This window comes from Maudiozyma barnettii (assembly GCF_903064755.1).
Source record: "Maudiozyma barnettii strain CLIB 1767 genome assembly, contig: KABA2_02, whole genome shotgun sequence".
Classification (NCBI taxonomy): domain Eukaryota; kingdom Fungi; phylum Ascomycota; class Saccharomycetes; order Saccharomycetales; family Saccharomycetaceae; genus Maudiozyma; species Maudiozyma barnettii.
The window spans coordinates 1,149,171-1,169,305 of NW_024545239.1; the positions used below are offsets into that span (position 1 = coordinate 1,149,171).

Consider the following 20,135-nt stretch of genomic DNA (forward strand, 5'->3'; position numbering starts at 1 on the left):
TTTTATTTGTTATTTGGGTAGCAATTGATCTTTGTGTGCGTTTGGTATTTTTTTGCTTTTTATCTATTAAAGCATCACTCCATAGTTGATTGACCGTCTTACTTACAATTCACTATAAAATGATTGGGGATAGCAGTAAGATATTATCACTCAGAGCAAGAGCTTTGAGTAAACTCGCAAAGACTTATGTCAATGAGCCTGATATTGGACAATCAGAGACAACTGAGGAAGCTTCCTCCAATAAAGTTGGAAATAATTTGGATATAATTACACGTTCCCTTCCTATTTTTTATTCTTCTGATACATCGAGAATATACACCATTCCACTTACATTGAATGAGTGGGAAATAATTTTAGCCATAAGTAGTTCCGTTTCAGACTCTGAGGCCCATGCAATTGATTTATTAGACAATGTAATCTCAAAATATTTCACTGATTCCCCTCGACAAAGAGTGTCTGATGTTCTATTAGCTAAATTCAGGTTGAATGATATGAGAAACCCTAATGAAATTATCACATTCCAACTTACCAAGTATTTGATTACAATTAGTAGTAAGTTCAGTAGTACTGTTAACAATTGTTTAGGTTTGTTTGATCGTTACCTGGAAGAAATAAAGAACTTGTACATGACAAAACCATCTAGTATATTTTCCTTGCTAGGGTTAATGAATGCCTTCATCCAAGACAATTCTTGTTTGGAATTGTCTACTTTCATGTGGAAAAAATTATCTACCTTATTTACGAAAGAAGATTTCTTATCACACATTGAAACAAATCTAGCATCATCTCCTTCGTTCATGAACGACTCTATTGTTCAATATTTTGCGGCAGGGTATGAAATATCAGGACCTCTTTTTATTAATTTGTTATCTAAAATGCAAGTTAGTCTGGCGTGTAGAGTACTTGGTATTCAATACAAACAAGATTCTCTGATGAATTACCTAGTTGAACAACAAGTCACATTTTTTAAGAATCAGGCAAATTTATCGAATTCTGATAAAAGATTTACTCTTCCAAGTCATGTCTTAAAGGATGTAGAAAATCATAGACCTTTACTCCAAGAGGTCTGTAAATTTATTTTAAGTTATTCTCTCTCCATGGAAGAGTCCTCATTCGAGATGTCAGATGACTCAAGAGCTAAATTCTCATTTGACACTAGAGCTTACTTCGTTCAATTCTTATGTTTGACCCCATATCTCCAAGATGCGACCCTCATGAAGGACTATGTTGATTTATTGGGTTTATGCATGGATCGCTATTTCTTATCAGATACTATAACACCTCAATTTGTCAGCAGCATTGTTACAGCAGCATCACTACTTAACTTCCTAACAGAAGAATTATCAGAGGCCTTACTTCGTTCATTACCTTTATTAGTTGGCTCAGAACATATGAAACCGACAAATATTAAAGACATTTGCGAGACATTCAGTATTGGTTTATTGCCTCTCAATGAAGATTCTATTGTTAGCACAATTTATTCAATTAATAACCTATTAACTAATGCTAATGACAAATTTAGTAATAATCTAATTAAAGAACGTCAATTGACCGTAACTTCTGGAAGTTCTTTCCGATTTGATGATATTCCTAGATCAAACTCCTTTGACGCATTAAGGCAATTGAAAAACCAGATAATAACTCCGCCAAACAATGGAAAACTAGATAGAAAATCGGAAGTTAAATATCAAAAGGATCTATTTGAGAACTGTGTCACAGCAACCACTACAATTGCTTCTAAATATGATAATCATACTATCACTAATTTAACTATAACAATTCTTACTCAAAAAGTAGGTGTAATTAGTGACGATTTGGATGAAATTGTCCTTAAGGCACTGGCAGATATAACACCGTGTTGTACAACAAGTCAATTTTCGATGATTCTGAAGTTTTTTAGATCCATTGATGCGATTGCTACAAAAAATGATAATCATAAGTTGATAGATGCCATAAGTGTATCTAAGAATGTGATGTCATCGAAGTTATTGGAATCAAAGACTTTTGAAGATGAAATCTATAAGATGTACCTGATAGATTTATTGGATAGCATTATATCTAGCGGTGAAGTTGAGAAGCCAGAGCACCATAGACCTCATACAGAAATTTCTCGTGTGGCAGATCAAATTACTGGTTATCTAAAGCCACTTGCTACGCTGCTTCCTAAACCAGGAAAAACACCAATTGACCTAAGAACGGATGAAGCATTGACTAACATGTTCAGGAATGTTTGGTTTAATATGGTTGTCCATGGTTTTTTCTATGATTCAGAAATTGTGAAAGTTAATTATGATGCGCTCTCCACCATTGCATTTAATAGTCCCCCACTTGCTTCAAACTTTCCCGCGAACAATAAAGAAATGTCATTAGATATGAACACAATTTTGCGTAGGGGTTCTTCCAATTCTAATATTAAGCAACAAAAGCAAATTATTTCTCGCTATCTGAATGCAAATGCTGTTCAGCAACGGACATTTTCCAATTCAAAAGTTATGTTCCTAGCAGCAACAATCCTTTTAGAAACCATAAGATGTGAAGCCGGCGATTGTTCAAAAATTCTATTGTATCTAACCGATCCTTCGGTGGGTTCAAGTAATATTGACAAGTCAATAATATCTATGTCGATTGATATGGTTAAAAAGTTCGTCAAATTAACAGAAGTTGGTAACCTTCAGCTATTTAACTCAAAATCTATCGCATCTCAACTGAATGACATATTTTTATGCATGGCAGATAAGAATACGTTGTTGCAAGATGCATCATTCCAGTGTTGTGATTTATTTATAAAGTCTATCCCATCTTCCCTATGTCACCATAATTCATTGTATACCTTGCTGGATCTACTGACTACATTATTCGACAGTGTTGTTAACTGTCAGACAAACAAATTTGATGTGAAATATGAATTCTATCTAAATCATTCTCAAAGAAAAATACTTATACCCGGTTCAAAATCTTGGAGGACTGCAACACTTTCTGGGCTACGGAGAGCTGCTAAAGATTGGTTGAGATTTTTATTGAATTGTGCTAATCAAGATACAAAAATTTTGTTACAATCATATGTGTCTGATATTGGGCAGTCAAGAAAAACCAATAAAGTTGAGTACGGTGTGTCATTTGCCATTGAGATGGCAGGACTTATTATTCCTGCAGATAAAGAATTGTATAGAATTTCATATAAGGGATCGAACAGACCAAATACAATTGCATCCTTTATAGCACAACATTCTTGGAGGTCTAAGTTTCTGGTGGATACTGCTATTGCTTCATCCAAGGAAGACATTTCAAGATCACTGGATAGGCAAGTGAAATCTATTAGACAAAAACTGGACAATAACATTAAAATTTCTATCAAGGAAATTACAGACTTTTTGGATATGTCAGCTGCGCTACTAATCTTAAGTACAGCAAAGGCTGGCTCTATTATTTCAGATATTGTACACGTTCCTTTCGAGATATTTTCATCTGACGCACTAGAAATTGCAACCAATGTTTGGTTAACAGTGATAAAAGAAAGACCTGATATGGCTCATATTTTATTATCAGAAGTTGCATTTTGTTGGATGAATTCTATTGATGCTGGCCGTGGTTTGTATTCACAAGAATTTGACGTAGTACCTACTGATAATCAGATGATGGAATATTCCCCGTATAATAAGAAGGGAATTGATAGAGCTGCAAAATTAGCAGCTGACTCATTGAAGCCTCACAGATATATTGTTAAATTTTTTTCGTCTCATTTCGAAGGTACCAGGTTTGAGAGTAAATCTCTTTTAAGAATATTTACTAGGACAGTTGAATATGGTCTTTCCAAATTGAATGGAGCCTCATATCATCCATTTGCGCGTATGATTCGTAATGAATTTCTAGTGTTTGGTTTAGCAATTTTAAAGGCTAATCAAAAACAAGGTACAATACATGTTGATAGACTATGCCATTCAATAGTTGATGCTGCTTTGTCGTGGTTTGTCGCTTTACCATCGTGGCCATTTGGTTCCAATGAGTTGAAAAACAATGCTGACTTAACAGTTTTATTGGAACTTTATAAAAAGGTCGATGAACTATCCGATATTTTACAACGTACCTGTGGTAAAGAATTTGAATTGTTGAAGTATTTCTTAGCAAATGAAATTCAGATTATCGAAACATGGTTAGCTCCATTGTCAAAAATTGAAGGGGCTAACAAGAATGATCCTTCAGAAGCATTAGTAACAGTTGCTTTTAACAAGATGCCATCATTAGCTGTGAATCTAGTGAAAAGATATCCAAAGGATAAACTAGTGAGAATTCTGGAGACATTGGTTGCGAAGGATCCATTAATGTGTGTTGGTGTACCTGAAGCATTAGATATATATCTAGATACAGCATTTACAAAGAAAGACTTACACCCAATAGTTTATTGGACACCAGTTAGTCCCTTGAAGTCTATTGGCCTATTCCTACAGAAATGGAATAAAAATGAATTTATTCTGCAATATGGTATTTATTCCCTGGAGTCACATGATGTTAACGTTACATTCTTTTACGTCCCTCAAATTGTGCAATGTTTAAGATATGATCATACAGGCTACGTCGAAAAATTAATATTAGATACCGCAAAAATTAGTGTTTTATTTTCTCATCAAATTATCTGGAATATGCTGGCAAATTGTTACATTGGTGATGATGGGCTAGTTGAAGATGCCATTAAACCAACATTGGATCGTGTTCGTGAAAAGATGGTCAAAACATTTTCCAAGAAACATTATGACTTTTATAAAGAAGAATTTGGATTCTTCAGTGATGTTACCTCAATCTCAGGTAAATTGAAACCATATATTAAGAAAAGTAAAGCTGAAAAGAAGCAAAAAATTGATGAAGAAATGAAAAAAATTATAGTCAGGCCTGGTGCATACTTACCCTCCAACCCAGATGGTATTGTTATTGATATTAATCGTACTAGTGGTAAACCGTTACAATCTCATGCAAAAGCACCATTCATGGCTACTTTTAAGATCAAAAAAACAATGGAAGATCAAAGTTCTGGGGAACAAATAGAAGTCGAAAAATGGCAAGCCGCTATCTTCAAGGTTGGTGATGATTGTAGACAAGATGTCTTAGCCTTACAATTAATATCTATGTTCAGAACAATATGGTCTGATATTGGCTTAGATGTCTATGTGTTTCCTTACCGTGTCACAGCTACGGCTCCTGGCTGTGGTGTTATTGATGTGTTACCTAATTCAGTCTCTAGAGATATGTTAGGTCGTGAGGCCGTCAATGGATTATATGAATATTTTGTTAGTAAGTTTGGTGATGAAAGTACAATTGAGTTTCAACGTGCAAGAAACAATTTTGTTAAATCCCTTGCTGGGTATAGTGTTATTTCATATTTGTTACAATTCAAGGATAGACATAATGGTAACATTATGTATGATGATCAAGGTCATTGTTTACATATTGATTTTGGATTCATTTTTGATATTGTCCCAGGTGGTGTCAAATTTGAAGCAGTGCCATTTAAATTAACTAAAGAGATGGTTAGAGTAATGGGTGGTTCTGATGAGACACCAGCTTACTATGCTTTTGAAGAATTGTGTATCAAGGCATATATGGCTGCTAGACCACATATGGATTCTATCATTGAATGTATTGAACCAATGTTAGGGAGTGGTTTGCCATGTTTCAAAGGTGGTAAGACCATTAAGAACCTGGAAGCAAGATTTCAACCTCAAAGGACTGATCATGAGGCCGCAATGTATATGAAGGGCCTTATCAGAAAGAGTTTCGAAAGTATGTTTACAAAAGGTTACGATGAATTCCAAAGGCTCACCAATGGTATACCATACTGAAAAATATAAACAGGTATGTATATTTGTAATATTATTGGATTTTTATTTTACATTACTTTTTCATTGAATATAATTTACCATCTTTGAGTAATAAAGTAACAAAGGATTTTAAACTGTCCATCTTTAAAATTCACGTTATATCTAATATTGAATGTGTTTTAATATATATATTTATATATATTTGTATTACAGTTTATTTATTTATTTATATATTAACAATGTTAATGAAGGGGCATTAGTTTGGAATCTTACCTTCGAAGATCTTTTCGAAAGATTGTTCGAAATCGGCGATGATGTCATCGATAAACTCTGTACCAACAGAGACACGAATCAAGTCCTTGGTGACACCAGAAGCTAGTTTAGCTTCTTCGGATAATTGTTGATGAGTGGTAAAGTATGGGGCAATAACCAAAGTCTTACAGTCACCGACGTTAGCCAAGTTAGATGCCAACTTCAAGTTATCGACACATTGAGCACCTGCCAGTTTGAATGGATCAGTTTCCTTTTCGGAGTTTGGCAAGTCCTTGACACCGAAGGATAATACACCCCCAAAACCGTTAGTTAAATATTTCTTTGCGTTTTTGTGATGGGAGTGAGATTCTAGACCAGGGTAAGAGACCCAAGAAACGTATGGAGAGGCATCTAACCATTTAGCTAGAGCCAAAGCATTTTGACCGTGTCTTTCACCTCTTAAGGACAATGTTTCAACACCTTGTAACAATAAGAAGGAAGCGAATGGATTTTGTAGAGCACCTAAATCTCTTAGTAATTCAGTTCTAACGTGAACGATGTAAGCTAAGTTACCATATGCTTCGTTATAGATAGTACCGTGATAACCTTCAGCTGGTTCAGAAAATTGTGGGAATTTCTTTGGATAATCCTTCCATGGAAATTTACCAGAATCGACGATTAAACCACCAATAGTAGTACCATGACCACCAATCCATTTAGTGGCAGAGTGTGTAACAATATCAGCGCCCCATTTAATTGGTTGACAGAAGTAACCACCAGCACCAAAGGTGTTGTCGACAACGACTGGAATACCATGTTTATGAGCCACTTCACAAATTTTTTCAAAATCTGGAACGTTATATTTTGGATTACCAATAGATTCTAAATAAACACATTTAGTTCTTTCATCGAACAATTTTTCAAAATCAGATGGATCATCACCTTCAACAAATCTAGCTTCAATACCAAATCTTTTAAAAGTAACTTTGAATTGATTATAAGTACCACCGTATAGGAAAGAAGTGGAGACAATGTTATCACCATTATGAGCTAGACCTTGGATAGCCAAAGTTTGAGCAGCTTGACCAGATGCAACAGCAAGACCTGCAGCACCACCTTCCAAAGCAGCAATTCTATCTTCAAGGACTGCGGAGGTTGGATTTTGGAATCTAGAGTAAACGTAACCTGGAACTTCTAGGCCGAACAATTGAGCACCATGTTTAGAGTTTTCAAAAACATAAGAAGTGGTAGAATAAATTGGAACGGCTCTTGGTCTGTGATTGTTATCACTTGGATTTTCTTGACCAGCGTGTAATTGGACAGTGTCAAAGTGAGAAGGCATTGTTTTTAATAGTTATATATAATGGGAATAAACAAACAGAACTAAGTTAGCTAGTTTATATTTATTTTCGTCTTATATTGCTAAGAAGTGGAAAGAACATATATTTTAAACAATTGATGTAAACAATAGGAAAAGAAACCTTCAATAATAAAAAATATAAAAATATAAAAATATAACCAAGACATCTTACACCTTATATATATTTCAGATTTGAATCAAATGTTGCAATCTACCACAATTATAAGTATTTCAAGAACATGTTTCCGTCTCTCCCCGGAGTGAACTATTCAGGATTCATCTCACGTTCAAGAAAATACTATTTTATGACTTGACTAACTACAAACAGCGAATCAATTAGCAATAGATATTTGAGTAAACTACACACTTGGAATGAAGTGAGACAGTTAGACATCAAGCCACCCTTGATATAAATTCAACATTTTCATGCATTACCTACCAATCAACCAGTGCTGTGTGTGTAATCGTTACACACTCGAGAGTCAAGGTTCGATTATTTGCACTGGTTACACTGGTTACTGATCGTTGATAGATAGACAGACAAGTATTGTGGACGTGAATCACAACATCTCAATTATCATTTACAGTAATGATAACGATCTCTGATGATACACACCAAATTCATTCACTAACTGTTACGTTTACCATCTAGTTGCAATTGTAATGCATTATTTGAAGGCTCAGTTCACGTGGAAATGGTCATCTCTCTCTCTCTCTCTCTCTCTCTCTTGCACCTTATCCCATTAGCAGTTGTCCGCCTTTTCTCATTCACAGTTCTCTTAATTATTTAATGAAGTTTAGTCCCCAGTCCAACCCCATTGTAAAAATGTCAATAAATTTGGCGGAGCAATCATTCATTACTCGAAAGAAAGTTGAAAGTATTTTGCCGTTTTTAGGGGCGGCAATTGTATATCAGTCACGACATATTTCGCTTTCGACATTACACAGTTTGTGATTGGTACAGTCAATTGTCTCTCTCAAAATTATTATTTTTCACCTTCCCACAGTTTTGATGGGTTCGTGTTGAGTCACAGTTTCTCTTGCTGGGTGGTTCGTTGTGCAACAAGTCTTTTTGTAAATTAAAACGCTATTGTCACGTGACTGAAAACAAAACTAGTTCAAAAAATAATGAAAGCTATGAGATTCGAACTCATGCATCCGAAGATACCAGAACCTAAATCTGGCGCCTTAAACCACTCGGCCAAACTTCCAATTATTATTAAAAGCAGGAAAATATTTTAATATTTTACGTAACTAAACATTTAAGTATTGTATTATTCAAAAATATTAAATTGAGGCAAATTTGGGTTATCTAAGGCAACTTTTAGTTTTTATATACAGTTTATACTATCTCTTTGATAATACCTATTAATAAATTTGATTTTTAAACCATTCAAAGAAATATTCAATGAACTATTTAAAAATATAATAAAGGAAAACTTTTTTATGATAAAAGGTTAATTTCCATTATTTTGCCATTCAGGAAAATTTAAATGTTACTCCTCATTTATAGGCACAAAATATACGTTGTTAGCGTACTGTAATCTTTTGTAAAGCGGTTAACTTCGAAAACAAAAGTATTTTGATTGTTCCGGAGAATTTTTCATTGGAATATCATTTGTCGGTAAAAAAATATTTCTAGAGAACTTAATACTAAAAGATTAAAGAACATTTTAATAAACTAGTAATATTGAGGAGATTTAAAATCAAGTATTTACTGTTAAACAGAGGTGCTGTTGTTAAATTGCTCATCTTTTGTGCATAGTAACGTTGGACAATGTAGCTCCAATAAACCCAATGTAGGGGGAACAAATACTACATTATGCAGTATACATCACGTGTTGTTATATATACGGCAGTGCAGTACACTCTAAAATTCTACTTATATTAGCTACCCTCTCCTTCAGATAGGTTAAGCTAATGTTAGCCTTTGTAGTGCTGCCGCTACATTTCAACATTTACAACACCCTAGCAGTAAATAAAAAAGAATACTTTATTTGTATTGGTGTAATAACTGAAACAAATAAAGAGAAAATTTTACAAGGTAAATATAAATTTGGGATCATTAGATTACCTGATGTAAGATTTGTTAAACTTATTGAAATTTATTATTTTCTAAATGACGATTTCGAAATAACAAAAAATTATGATAATGGTCCAACTTATATCATTGAGTGAAGTTTTAAAGAATCGACTACCGGAAATACACTGCAAAACAAAACAAAATGGAAGAAATGAAGCATAAAAGCTTATATTGTGAGAGTTGATAATGTATAGAATTGTTACAATGAAACCACTCTCTGACATCATTTTCAAATACTGTTACGAGCATTGCTAACTTAAGAAGGATAGATCTGGTATCTAAAATCTCTCAAATAAATTAAAATAAAATCAACAATGAAGATAACACAGAGATAAAAGTGGAAACAAAGAGTTATAAAAAACTTATTACACCATCTTTTTTTTGTTCTCGATTAAAATACGTATGTTTTTTCTTACAGATTATCGTTTCGTGTTATATTCAATTTAAAGATAAAACTGGCTTATAGAATTGTGAAATTACGAAATTTTAAATTTGACATCTAAAGTTTTCAAGAATTCGAATTGATTGGTTTATCAATCTCTTCTATGCGAATCCCAAAGTCACCTCATATCTCAGATTGAACTATTCGAATCAAACAAAGTAAGGTCATTTGGTTGGACATAAGATTTACTTCTCGACATTACTTTGAAAAATCAATGGTGAAAGGAGTAATATCTATATTCGGTCCTTGTTTAACAAAAAATGAATCTTAATAAGCTTTTATATTACAGGTTTGAATAATCAGTAGAGAATTGAAACATAATTACCTCCATTTGGGATAATATATATATATATATATATACTATCATTGAAATTATTAATATTATTTCTTACATTATTTTGTGATTTCATACTAATAGAATCGAAACTCTGGTATTATAAATGAAAAAACTCAGATACTGTTGTCAGGAACTTGCGATGTCCACTAAAATTGTGCCCCATCCATCCAAACCACGTTTCTTAATTATTTTTGAATAATATATTCGTTCATATCTATGAAATAGAATTTGAATCTAACTTACGCATTCCTTTCAATTCAATAATGTTACTCCTTACATATATCCAAATCTTTAGAAATCAAATGTCGTTCCAATGTCTTAGTCTTTGCTGATCATCAATAGTACCTTCTTTCAAAATAAAATTATTGAACACCGCGTGAAACTTAAAACTTAAAAGAAAAAAAGTTAACTCATCTCATACTACTACAACGTCGATTATCATCCCTCAGACAACAACCATAAATACATTATTACTATAAAAAAAGAAATGAGTAGTCATTTATTAAATGATCTACCTACTGGCTGGCACGTAGACCAGGCTATTGTTACTGAGAAAGAGCGTCTTGTTGTGATACGATTTGGACAAGAGAATGACCGCCAATGTGTTTTAATGGATGAACTGCTGTATTCCATTGGTGGTAAAGTAAAGAATTTTGCAGTGATATATACTTGTGATATAACACGGGTGCCTGATTTTAATGAGATGTATGAATTGACAGATCCAATGTGTGTGATGTTTTTCTATGGAAATAAGCATATGATGTGTGATTTTGGTACAGGTAATAATAATAAGATGAACTTTGTCATAGATGATGAACAAGAGATGATCGATATCTTAGAGACGATATTTCGTGGAGCCAGAAAGAACAAGGGTTTGGTAATTTCACCGTATGATTACAATGACAAACGTGTGGAAGATTGAAATGATATATTCACCTTACAAAAATGTATATATATATATAATATAACATCAAAAGATTATGTTTTTAACATCGGTTTAAAATATTATTAAACTAGAAATGAGTAAAGTAATATATAAAATATTTATAGATTTTACGTATACAATTGAGAAAATAAGATTAGAGTCAAATAAATGGAAATTCAAAAATTAAACATCTTATTTAGCAGCCTTAGCAGCAGACTTGGTAACCTTACCGGCAGCAGCAGACTTTTCAACAGACTTGATGACACCAACAGCAACGGTTTGTCTCATGTCTCTGACAGCGAATCTACCTAGAGGTGGGTAGTCAGAGAAAGCTTCAACACACATTGGCTTGGATGGAATGAACTTAACAAGAGCAGCATCACCGGACTTTAGGAACTTTGGATGGTCTTCTAGCTTCTTACCAGATCTTCTGTCGTTCTTTTCTAGAAGTTCATCGAACTTACAAGCAATATGAGCAGTGTGACAATCCAAAACTGGAGAGTAACCGGCAGAAATTTGACCTGGATGGTTTAGGACAATAACAGTGGCGTTGAAAGAAGCGGCGGCCATTGGTGGATCGTTCTTGGAGTCACCACAGACGTTACCTCTTCTGATTTCCTTAACGGAAACATTCTTGACGTTGAAACCGACGTTGTCACCTGGAACACCTTCTTCTAGTTGTTCGTGATGCATTTCGACGGACTTAACTTCAGTAGTAACACCGGCTGGGGCGAAGGTAACAATCATACCTGGCTTGATAATACCGGTTTCAACTCTACCGACTGGCACAGTTCCGATACCACCAATCTTGTAGACATCTTGTAGAGGTAATCTCAATGGCTTGTCAGTTGGTCTGGATGGTTCTTCAATGGCGTCAATGGCTTCTAATAGAGTCTTACCCTTGACGACACCGGCCTTGGTTTCCTTTTCCCAACCCTTGTACCAAGAAGCGTTAGTAGTAGCTTCAATCATGTTGTCACCGTTCCAACCAGAGATTGGGACGAATGGAACAGTCTTTGGGTTGTAACCGACCTTCTTGATGAAGTTAGCAGTTTCCTTACAGATTTCTTGGAATCTGGATTGGTCCCAGTTAACGGAATCCATCTTGTTGACAGCAACAATTAATTGTCTAACACCTAGGGTGAAAGCCAATAGAGCGTGTTCTCTGGTTTGACCATCCTTGGAGATACCAGCTTCGAATTCACCGACACCACCAGCAATGATTAAGATAGCACAATCAGCTTGAGAGGTACCAGTAATCATGTTCTTGATGAAATCTCTGTGACCTGGAGCGTCAATAACGGTGACGTGGTACTTTGGAGTTTCGAACTTCCATAGAGCGATATCAATGGTGATACCTCTTTCTCTTTCAGCCTTTAACTTGTCAAGAACCCAAGCGTACTTGAAAGAACCCTTACCTAATTCGGCGGCTTCCTTTTCAAACTTTTCGATGGTTCTCTTGTCAATACCACCACACTTGAAAATCAAATGACCGGTGGTAGTAGACTTACCAGAATCGACATGACCGATGACGACGACGTTAATATGAGACTTATCTTTACCCATTGTGAATAATATATAGTTGGTTTGCTGTGATTACGTATTACAAGTAAAAAAAAGAATTAGAACTGAGAAAAATAGAATTAATAGTTAATTGAAGCAAGGGAATTTAATACATGTAATATAGGTGAATAAATCATTTATTATATACTCCAAAAGAAATGACCCAAAAGAAAAAAATTTTCATTTTTATTTTATTTTTTTTCTAGAAAAAATTTTCACTTTTTTCAACCAAAACCGAAAGAAATATACCAATTAAGGTAAAAAAAATGGTAAAATTGTAGTCCTTTTCTATTTAATTCTATTTAATTTTAAGTCTTGTACGGTTATGTCTATAGAAATAATAATATCGATGCGCGCAATGTAATTCTGTACGACCCGCAGAAACAAGAAACGACGACTAAATTCATTGAAAAATAATTTGGTCCAACGATGAGGGGGAGGGCTGCTGCGGTGTTTTCTTCGGCAGAACTTGATGGGTCCCGAATGGAAAAAAAGAAAGAATAAAGCAGTTGTGGCGGGTAACAGGGCATCAAGTGTTGGTATTTATTAGCAATGACTGGGTCGCACACAGAAGAGCAGCAGTGCAGGTCATCCCGGGACAGCGAGTCTGCATTTGCAGTAATATGCGTAGCCAAAGAAAAATTATGAATATTATATCTGTATATCTTCAGTTTGGTTGGGCCAACAGGACTGTTTGTATGCGGTGTTCAGGTGTTCTGCAAGTAAAGGCATGTACGGATGTACTACAACTGTCAGTCCAAAAAATAGAGGTTTAATATTGTTGCAATTCTATTCAACTCTATGAATATTCTTAATGGTTCTATTATTTACATAACATACTAGAAATGTTCGGAGTTTGTTTATTTTAAAGTGCTTTGAGCAATGGTAGCTGAAGTTACTGATTCTTTTCTTTTTCTTGAAGTAGGCATATAACTACGTACTTTTATATACTTCTTCCTTATAGATTATCATTATATGAATTACTACTGTTGTTGTTGTTGTTATCATCTGCAGTAGAATCCACACTATTTCCATTAGTAGTAGTTTCACTTGTTACTTCTAAACTATCTAATATATTGTTCTGTATCTCCATATCTCTTAAAAACGAGGTTTGACTATTACTTGCAAATGGTGATGAATATAATCTTATTGGTCTAGAACTTCCGTTAGAATTACCTCCACCATTTCTGGTATGTCGTCTTTTATTGTTATCTAATGCTTGAGCAATGGGAGATACTATTGTTCGTATACTACGTTGTGCAACATTTAGAAATTTAGTTAATATTGATCTATTATCAAAAAATTCCCAATTAGGTTGATCCAATCCAATTTGTGAAGATGATCTGTCTATAGTAGCACCTCCTCCAAAATAACTATTATCCCTGATAGTGTTATTATTGTCTCTATCCAAAGAACTTGTATTGTTATCCTTTAACATGATACGTCTTTGCATACTACGCCTTAAATATTGTACTAAGATAAATACAATACCGATCCCGACAAATATTCCTACTACATTTATCTCGTTGGTCTTGTTTGATGTTGGACATGCATACACACTTCGTACTTCAAAAAAATATGCACAATTGTTTAAATTACCAATGTAACTGATTTGCGCCTTGGTGGTAATCTCTCGATCACATACAAAATTTAATAATGAAGATTTCTTATAGTGACCATCGGGACAATAACTACCATTTTCATATTTTAAGATTAATTTTCTATTGTTCACATTATGTAACTGTGGTTTAACACTAAAATCTCCAATAGAGCTAAGTATTTCAATATAAGTATCATCATCATTATCCTGATCTCCTGAGTTATGACTCTTTGTACGTTCGGTATAATATGCTCCTGTAAAATTGGTCAACTGGCCCATTGATGGGATATTATTGTTTGAATTGTCATCACTAATCGGACTAGAACATATACTTAATGTGAAATTTTTATCTTTGTCATCACCCCACCCTTTAACCAACCATTTCATCTTTGAAGACTCTTTACGTCTCTTCTTTGGATCCATCACTTCATTAGGAGTCGGCGACAACTGAGAAAGATCTATATATTGGCCTGTGTGAGGGTTCAATACTGCACAGAATAAGTCGTTATTAGGGTCCTTACCTATATTATTATCTTTTTGGCATTGAATAAGCTCTGTACTTATGAGCAGCAGTGGTAGTAGGGTGTATAACCTTATATACCAGATCATGACTGTATATGTGTTTCTATAATAATCTTTGTTCGCAAACTGTCCCTAAAAAATATCTCCCTGAATGCACAGTTAATGTTCAAATGAACTTGATTGAATGCTCGTCTATACTATAGGAACGTTTCCTTGTCCCTTCCCTTCCTTTTTTTGCCTATTTGGTATTTATTGGAATTATTTTGCTGCGTTTATGTAGCTTATTTTTATATTACGCTAGGTTGGTTGTTGTTCTTTTTTTCTGACTTAGACATAATTTTATGCAGCGCCGTATATTTATACTATAGTCAAATGATTAATCGACTATTTATTGTGACAGTCAACGATATACAAGGGAATGGACCGCTAGTTTGCAATTCTTGAGTGTATAAACTTACCAAAATAGAAAAGAAAGAACTTACCATGTTTGTTGGTTACAATTTTCTCTGATATTCTTGCCTTTGGTCATAACATTCTCACAATTGCTGTTGTGTCAGAGGTGCCACATTCAATCCGACGTTTGGAAATTAAAAGTCAAATTAATTATTTGGTTATACCTTGACAAACTGAAGTACAAAAAAAAATGGAAATGTTAATTCTTTTATAATCCCAATAATACTGTAACGGTTTAAAAAACAGTATTTCGTAAAATAATTCGTAACAAAAAAAATTGAATTAACTTATAGTTGTTTTTTGTAAAGATAATAGTATTACGAATATATATTTAGGTTATCATTCTACTATGGAAGGAACTGCATCATATAATAACAATATTAAACAAGAAAACCATCCAAAAATTGGAAAAGTTCAGGATCTTGAAATGGATATGGATAGACTGTTATTAGAGACGGAAAGACTAGCTCTCTTGGTTGATAACATTGAGGATCAAACAGAACGAGAAGTATTGAGATTAGAAAGAGTACTGGATACATTTGCAAGGGATCCTCAAAACGATAACGATTATAATTATTATAATATTGACGGTAGTCATAATAGAAATTATTTTACATGTCGTTATTTTAGAAACAAATTAAAACATTTTAATAATTTTACTAAAAGATGCTTTACAAAACCAGTTACAAGAAGGAAGAACTCAAGTCTTCTTTTCAACGAATTTTCAAGATCAGTATCTGAATTAGAAAGAACTTCAAAATATGGGATAGAAGAAAATGGAACATGTGGTTCCACATCGGATCTTCCTCTTGCAAGGACACTAGAAGATGAAGTCTTCCAGAACGGAAGTGATAGTAATGTGGAAAGTGTTCTTAGTGAGTCTCCTTACAAAGGACGTAGAGGTTATAGTAGTTACGTGAAATATAAACTAATGAATTACTTGTCAACAACGAAACGAGATGATCTGGTGTATATGAAAGAAAGTGAAGATGTATGTTCACCATACCTACTCTATGTTAAAACCGATGGAGTAGATACTCCAATCCATTTTGAGAATAAAACTACAAGGCAAGAATTACGAAATAGATTAGAACAACTAACATGAACTTATTAATTAAATAAAAAAATTTCCCTACATTTTAACATTTTGTTACATCCTTCCTTATTCGAAATGAAAAAATAAGTTTGATAAAATAAATAATCGTACATAATTATATAAAACATATACTTCAATAACTAAAATAGTAATATAACCAAATAACCTTTACAAACATATCTTTTATTCGATTATATTTTCCTCTCAAAATCATGCTATTTATTAGTTTTTGAAATTATTATCTTCAGAATAATTAGGTAAATACTAAATGCAGTACCTTCACATTATATTATCCTTACAGCAGCTTTCTATAATTGTATAAATACGTATAAAATAAGATATCTTAGTTGGCATTACTAGTCCGATTGCATTATACTTATGTTTTATGACAGTCAATCAAGCTTATTTCTGTCATTCTCAAAAAATCATGAATGGCAGAGCATCGCACTACGCCCAGAGAGGAAATTTTTAACCAAATGGCCGGCCACTAAGCAAACACGAAACCACCGAAAAACTCGAAAAAAAAAAGAAGAGCAAATGACGTTGAGATCTGAAAAGTGTAAATTAAAATGCATATACTATTATTATAATGATACGATCACATATCAGGAATAATTTAATTTCATTTCCATTTGATCAGATAGATATATAAGTAAACAAGTGTTGGCAGATACTGGGAAAATAAAAACAAAATAGGAAAAGAACAAATTTTGTCAATACGATAATACAAGATAATTTCGAGATATAAGTGTTATACTGCAAATATGAGTAACTCGACGAGTACAACCTCATCAGATGGATGTGTTTTATGTCCTACTACGCCTGCATGTCCTACTTGTGCAGACGATGAATATTGTGTCATGACATCAATAACATGTGATAAATGTCCGACCACGTACTGTTCACCTCGATCATCGAGTCAGTTCAGTTCTTTGAACAACTCAACTAGTACCACCAGTAGTAATAATAGTTCGGGTAATGATGGGGGTACCAGTCACGTAACAAAGATCGTAGTTGGTAGTGTCATTGGTGGTATTGCTGCTTTATTAATATTAGTTACTGCTTTAGTATACCAATGGTACTGGAAACCTCGTAGAAAGCATAATCAACTGCAATTAAAGGATGATATGAATATGTTTGGTGATCATAATGGGATCGATGATGAGCTTGATGGTGAATTCACTGATGAAGATGATGACGAGTATAGTGACGAAGATGAGGGAAGCAGAAATAATAACGAACGTATGAAAGGTGGAAGAGGCATTGCCTTAGACGACGAAGCACTTGATGAATTGACAAGTTTAAACGATTACGGTTACAAGAGGAACGCAAACGTAAGTGGCCATAATCATCGTCATAACCGTAATCATCAATCTCCATTGGGAGTTGATGATATAGTTCAATTAAGAGACTTAAGCAACCATAGCAGTTCAAACAATCTACAAAGAAATGCGATTAAGAACAAAACACCTTGGATTCCCTCCTCCTTGGAACATCAAGGCTCCCAAGAGTCTCTACGTAGATCGATGCTAATACCAGGGAACCGTACTAGCACTACTTCTACTATCAGGACGAATGCATCCAATGTGCTACCTATTGCGTATATTCCTGGTGTCACAAGTGCAGGTCATGGTGGTACTATTGGAAGTGGAAATAGTAATAATAATAATAATAATAATAATAATAATAACAATGGTAACTCAAGACGCACGCCTACATCATTAAATAGTAGCAATAGTGGATTACATCGTCTAAATAAACCTTCTCGTCACCAACTTGACAGTGGTAGTAGTTTGAATGTTGTTGGTGACACTGGATCCCATATCACATTAGGATCATCTATCTTAGGTGGATTAGATGAAGATTTCGATGATATGAGTATCAATATAGAATCAACACCACAATTTTCAATACAACAGCAGCAACAGCAACATATTGGTGAATCTGCTACAACGACGATGGAATCTGCTGAACAAGATAATACATTAGATGAAGAGATTGGTGACGATATGGAGAGTGCAATGGATTCAAGTCTAGGAACAATCAAGATAGGATTAGGTAATAATCTAATGACTGCAATCAAGGCCAAACCAAAATTGATCCAAATTAATGAAGAAGAAGATAGTAACAAGGATATCATTGATCATAATGATCAATATGAATTACATGAGTACACTAATAATAACCATGATGAAGATGAAGATGAAGTTGACGATGATAATGGGAGTTTCCTATTAGATGTTGAAATGCCTCCATCCTTACGCAATGAAAAAAACCCACCTCATTCATCTCTTGATCCAAGTCAAAACAAAATATCATCAGCGTCAGCATCAATAAAGAATAATGAAGACTTTAAAAGTCCTTTTGATGATGCCTTTGAGATAGACTCTGAATAATCCCATTCATTACACATATAAATAAATATACATACTTAGCACCCCCCCTCAATTCCTTAATAATATTATTAAATAATTACAAATATAAAGCATAAACATTACTAATAAAAACAATAACATCAAATACCCCTCATCACACATGTGCTTACGCAGATGTTACATTTCCCTTCATAATGGATGGTGTTATATATAATAACTACAATCAGAGAATGAGCACAAAATAGATAAACTATTCTATAGGAGAGGCACTTGAGTCTTTCATTCTCTAATATCTACTCTGTTTCTGTCAATAATTTTAGAAAAAAACTCTTTCGAAGTTTACATCATATTACCTTGAGTTAATAATAAACAGTATATAATAATGATAAGTACCAAGTCAAGTTCAGTAAATACGTATATATTATATTACCGCTATCGGTGTCATGAAAGGCAAACTGAGGAAAGAACAAACCGCCGTTCCGTGTTCGTAGACAGTGATAATAATATCACCGCTTTCTATTGTTGTATAACACCGCCACACCGCCGGACAGAGAAGGAAAGAAAAGGAAAGAAAGAAAGAAAGAACCGCCTCCGTGCAACATGACATAACTGCTTAATATAGCGAACATACTGATGTTCACTTCTACGGCCATCTCTCTTTCTCTCTGTATCCGCCTTCAATTTCATTATTACTCATAAAAGTTTACTTGTACGCAGTGTTCACTGTTTCGCGGAACATGCGGTGTTCCGTCTCTCTCTCTCTCGTTGCCCCCACATGGCGAAACGTCCGCCAAGTTCTCAGAGCACACTGCACATGCCAGACACATCCCACAGCCCCCGCCCTATCTAATTATTCTTTACCAAACTGAAAAATTGGGAGATAAACTGAGATAAATTAAGATGGGTGGGCTTTTCTCTCTTAATTATTGAACAGTTTCAGCTAATCAGGTTTTCCCCTACATTAGGGTTTATTCTGCTCTCGCACTAATTTTAATATCCCGCTCTGTTGCTTTTACACTGTCGGTCGCTTACACACTGTTAGCCAAAGTAAGGTGTGATGGATGACTGGACTCGCTCTTTCTTACTTTTTTTGCTGTTTGGGAAGTGTGATTATTAAACTGAAAAATTTAATAATCTTTTTTTGGGCATTTAAATGATTTCGTTCAATTTACATATAATTATAAGAATATATATATAGAGGATTCTTTAATGATCTTCTCGTTTTTTCTTCTTAAGTGCATTCATTTAATTATACCCTTTATTGCATACGTATTTCTTTCCTATATATCACAATTTTTAACATTTCTTCTTGTTCTT

At 34.1% G+C, this 20,135-nt stretch overlaps 7 protein-coding genes and 1 non-coding gene across 8 annotated transcripts; 4 read left to right on the forward strand and 4 right to left on the reverse strand.

Moving 5' to 3' along the window:
* Window positions 1-119: 119 nt before the first annotated feature.
* Window positions 120-5,831, forward strand: STT4 (1-phosphatidylinositol 4-kinase STT4; the record flags this gene model as incomplete). Its single annotated transcript, XM_041549170.1, has 1 exon — window positions 120-5,831. The coding sequence occupies one exon, from the start codon at window positions 120-122 to the stop codon at window positions 5,829-5,831; it is 5,712 nt and encodes a 1,903-aa protein (XP_041405104.1).
* Window positions 5,832-6,066: 235 nt separating this feature from the next.
* Window positions 6,067-7,404, reverse strand: MET17 (bifunctional cysteine synthase/O-acetylhomoserine aminocarboxypropyltransferase MET17; the record flags this gene model as incomplete). Its single annotated transcript, XM_041549171.1, has 1 exon — window positions 6,067-7,404. One exon carries the CDS (start codon window positions 7,402-7,404, stop codon window positions 6,067-6,069), a length of 1,338 nt encoding a protein of 445 aa, XP_041405105.1.
* A 1,147-nt stretch (window positions 7,405-8,551) lies between these two features.
* On the reverse strand, window positions 8,552-8,633 carry KABA2_02S10978. Its single transcript has one exon. It is a non-coding gene; the product is annotated as a tRNA-Leu (tRNA).
* A 2,138-nt stretch (window positions 8,634-10,771) lies between these two features.
* DIB1 (U4/U6-U5 snRNP complex subunit DIB1) lies at window positions 10,772-11,206 on the forward strand (the record flags this gene model as incomplete). Its single annotated transcript, XM_041549172.1, has 1 exon — window positions 10,772-11,206. One exon carries the CDS (start codon window positions 10,772-10,774, stop codon window positions 11,204-11,206), a length of 435 nt encoding a protein of 144 aa, XP_041405106.1.
* Window positions 11,207-11,401: 195 nt separating this feature from the next.
* On the reverse strand, window positions 11,402-12,775 carry TEF1 (translation elongation factor EF-1 alpha; the record flags this gene model as incomplete). The annotated part of the gene is made up of 1 exon (XM_041549173.1): window positions 11,402-12,775. One exon carries the CDS (start codon window positions 12,773-12,775, stop codon window positions 11,402-11,404), a length of 1,374 nt encoding a protein of 457 aa, XP_041405107.1.
* A 955-nt stretch (window positions 12,776-13,730) lies between these two features.
* Window positions 13,731-14,981, reverse strand: MRL1 (Mrl1p; the record flags this gene model as incomplete). Its single annotated transcript, XM_041549174.1, has 1 exon — window positions 13,731-14,981. One exon carries the CDS (start codon window positions 14,979-14,981, stop codon window positions 13,731-13,733), a length of 1,251 nt encoding a protein of 416 aa, XP_041405108.1.
* A 715-nt stretch (window positions 14,982-15,696) lies between these two features.
* On the forward strand, window positions 15,697-16,452 carry KABA2_02S11066 (uncharacterized protein; the record flags this gene model as incomplete). The annotated part of the gene is made up of 1 exon (XM_041549175.1): window positions 15,697-16,452. The coding sequence occupies one exon, from the start codon at window positions 15,697-15,699 to the stop codon at window positions 16,450-16,452; it is 756 nt and encodes a 251-aa protein (XP_041405109.1).
* A 755-nt stretch (window positions 16,453-17,207) lies between these two features.
* Window positions 17,208-18,839, forward strand: OPY2 (Opy2p; the record flags this gene model as incomplete). The annotated part of the gene is made up of 1 exon (XM_041549176.1): window positions 17,208-18,839. The coding sequence occupies one exon, from the start codon at window positions 17,208-17,210 to the stop codon at window positions 18,837-18,839; it is 1,632 nt and encodes a 543-aa protein (XP_041405110.1).
* Between the last annotated feature and the right edge of the window lie 1,296 nt (window positions 18,840-20,135).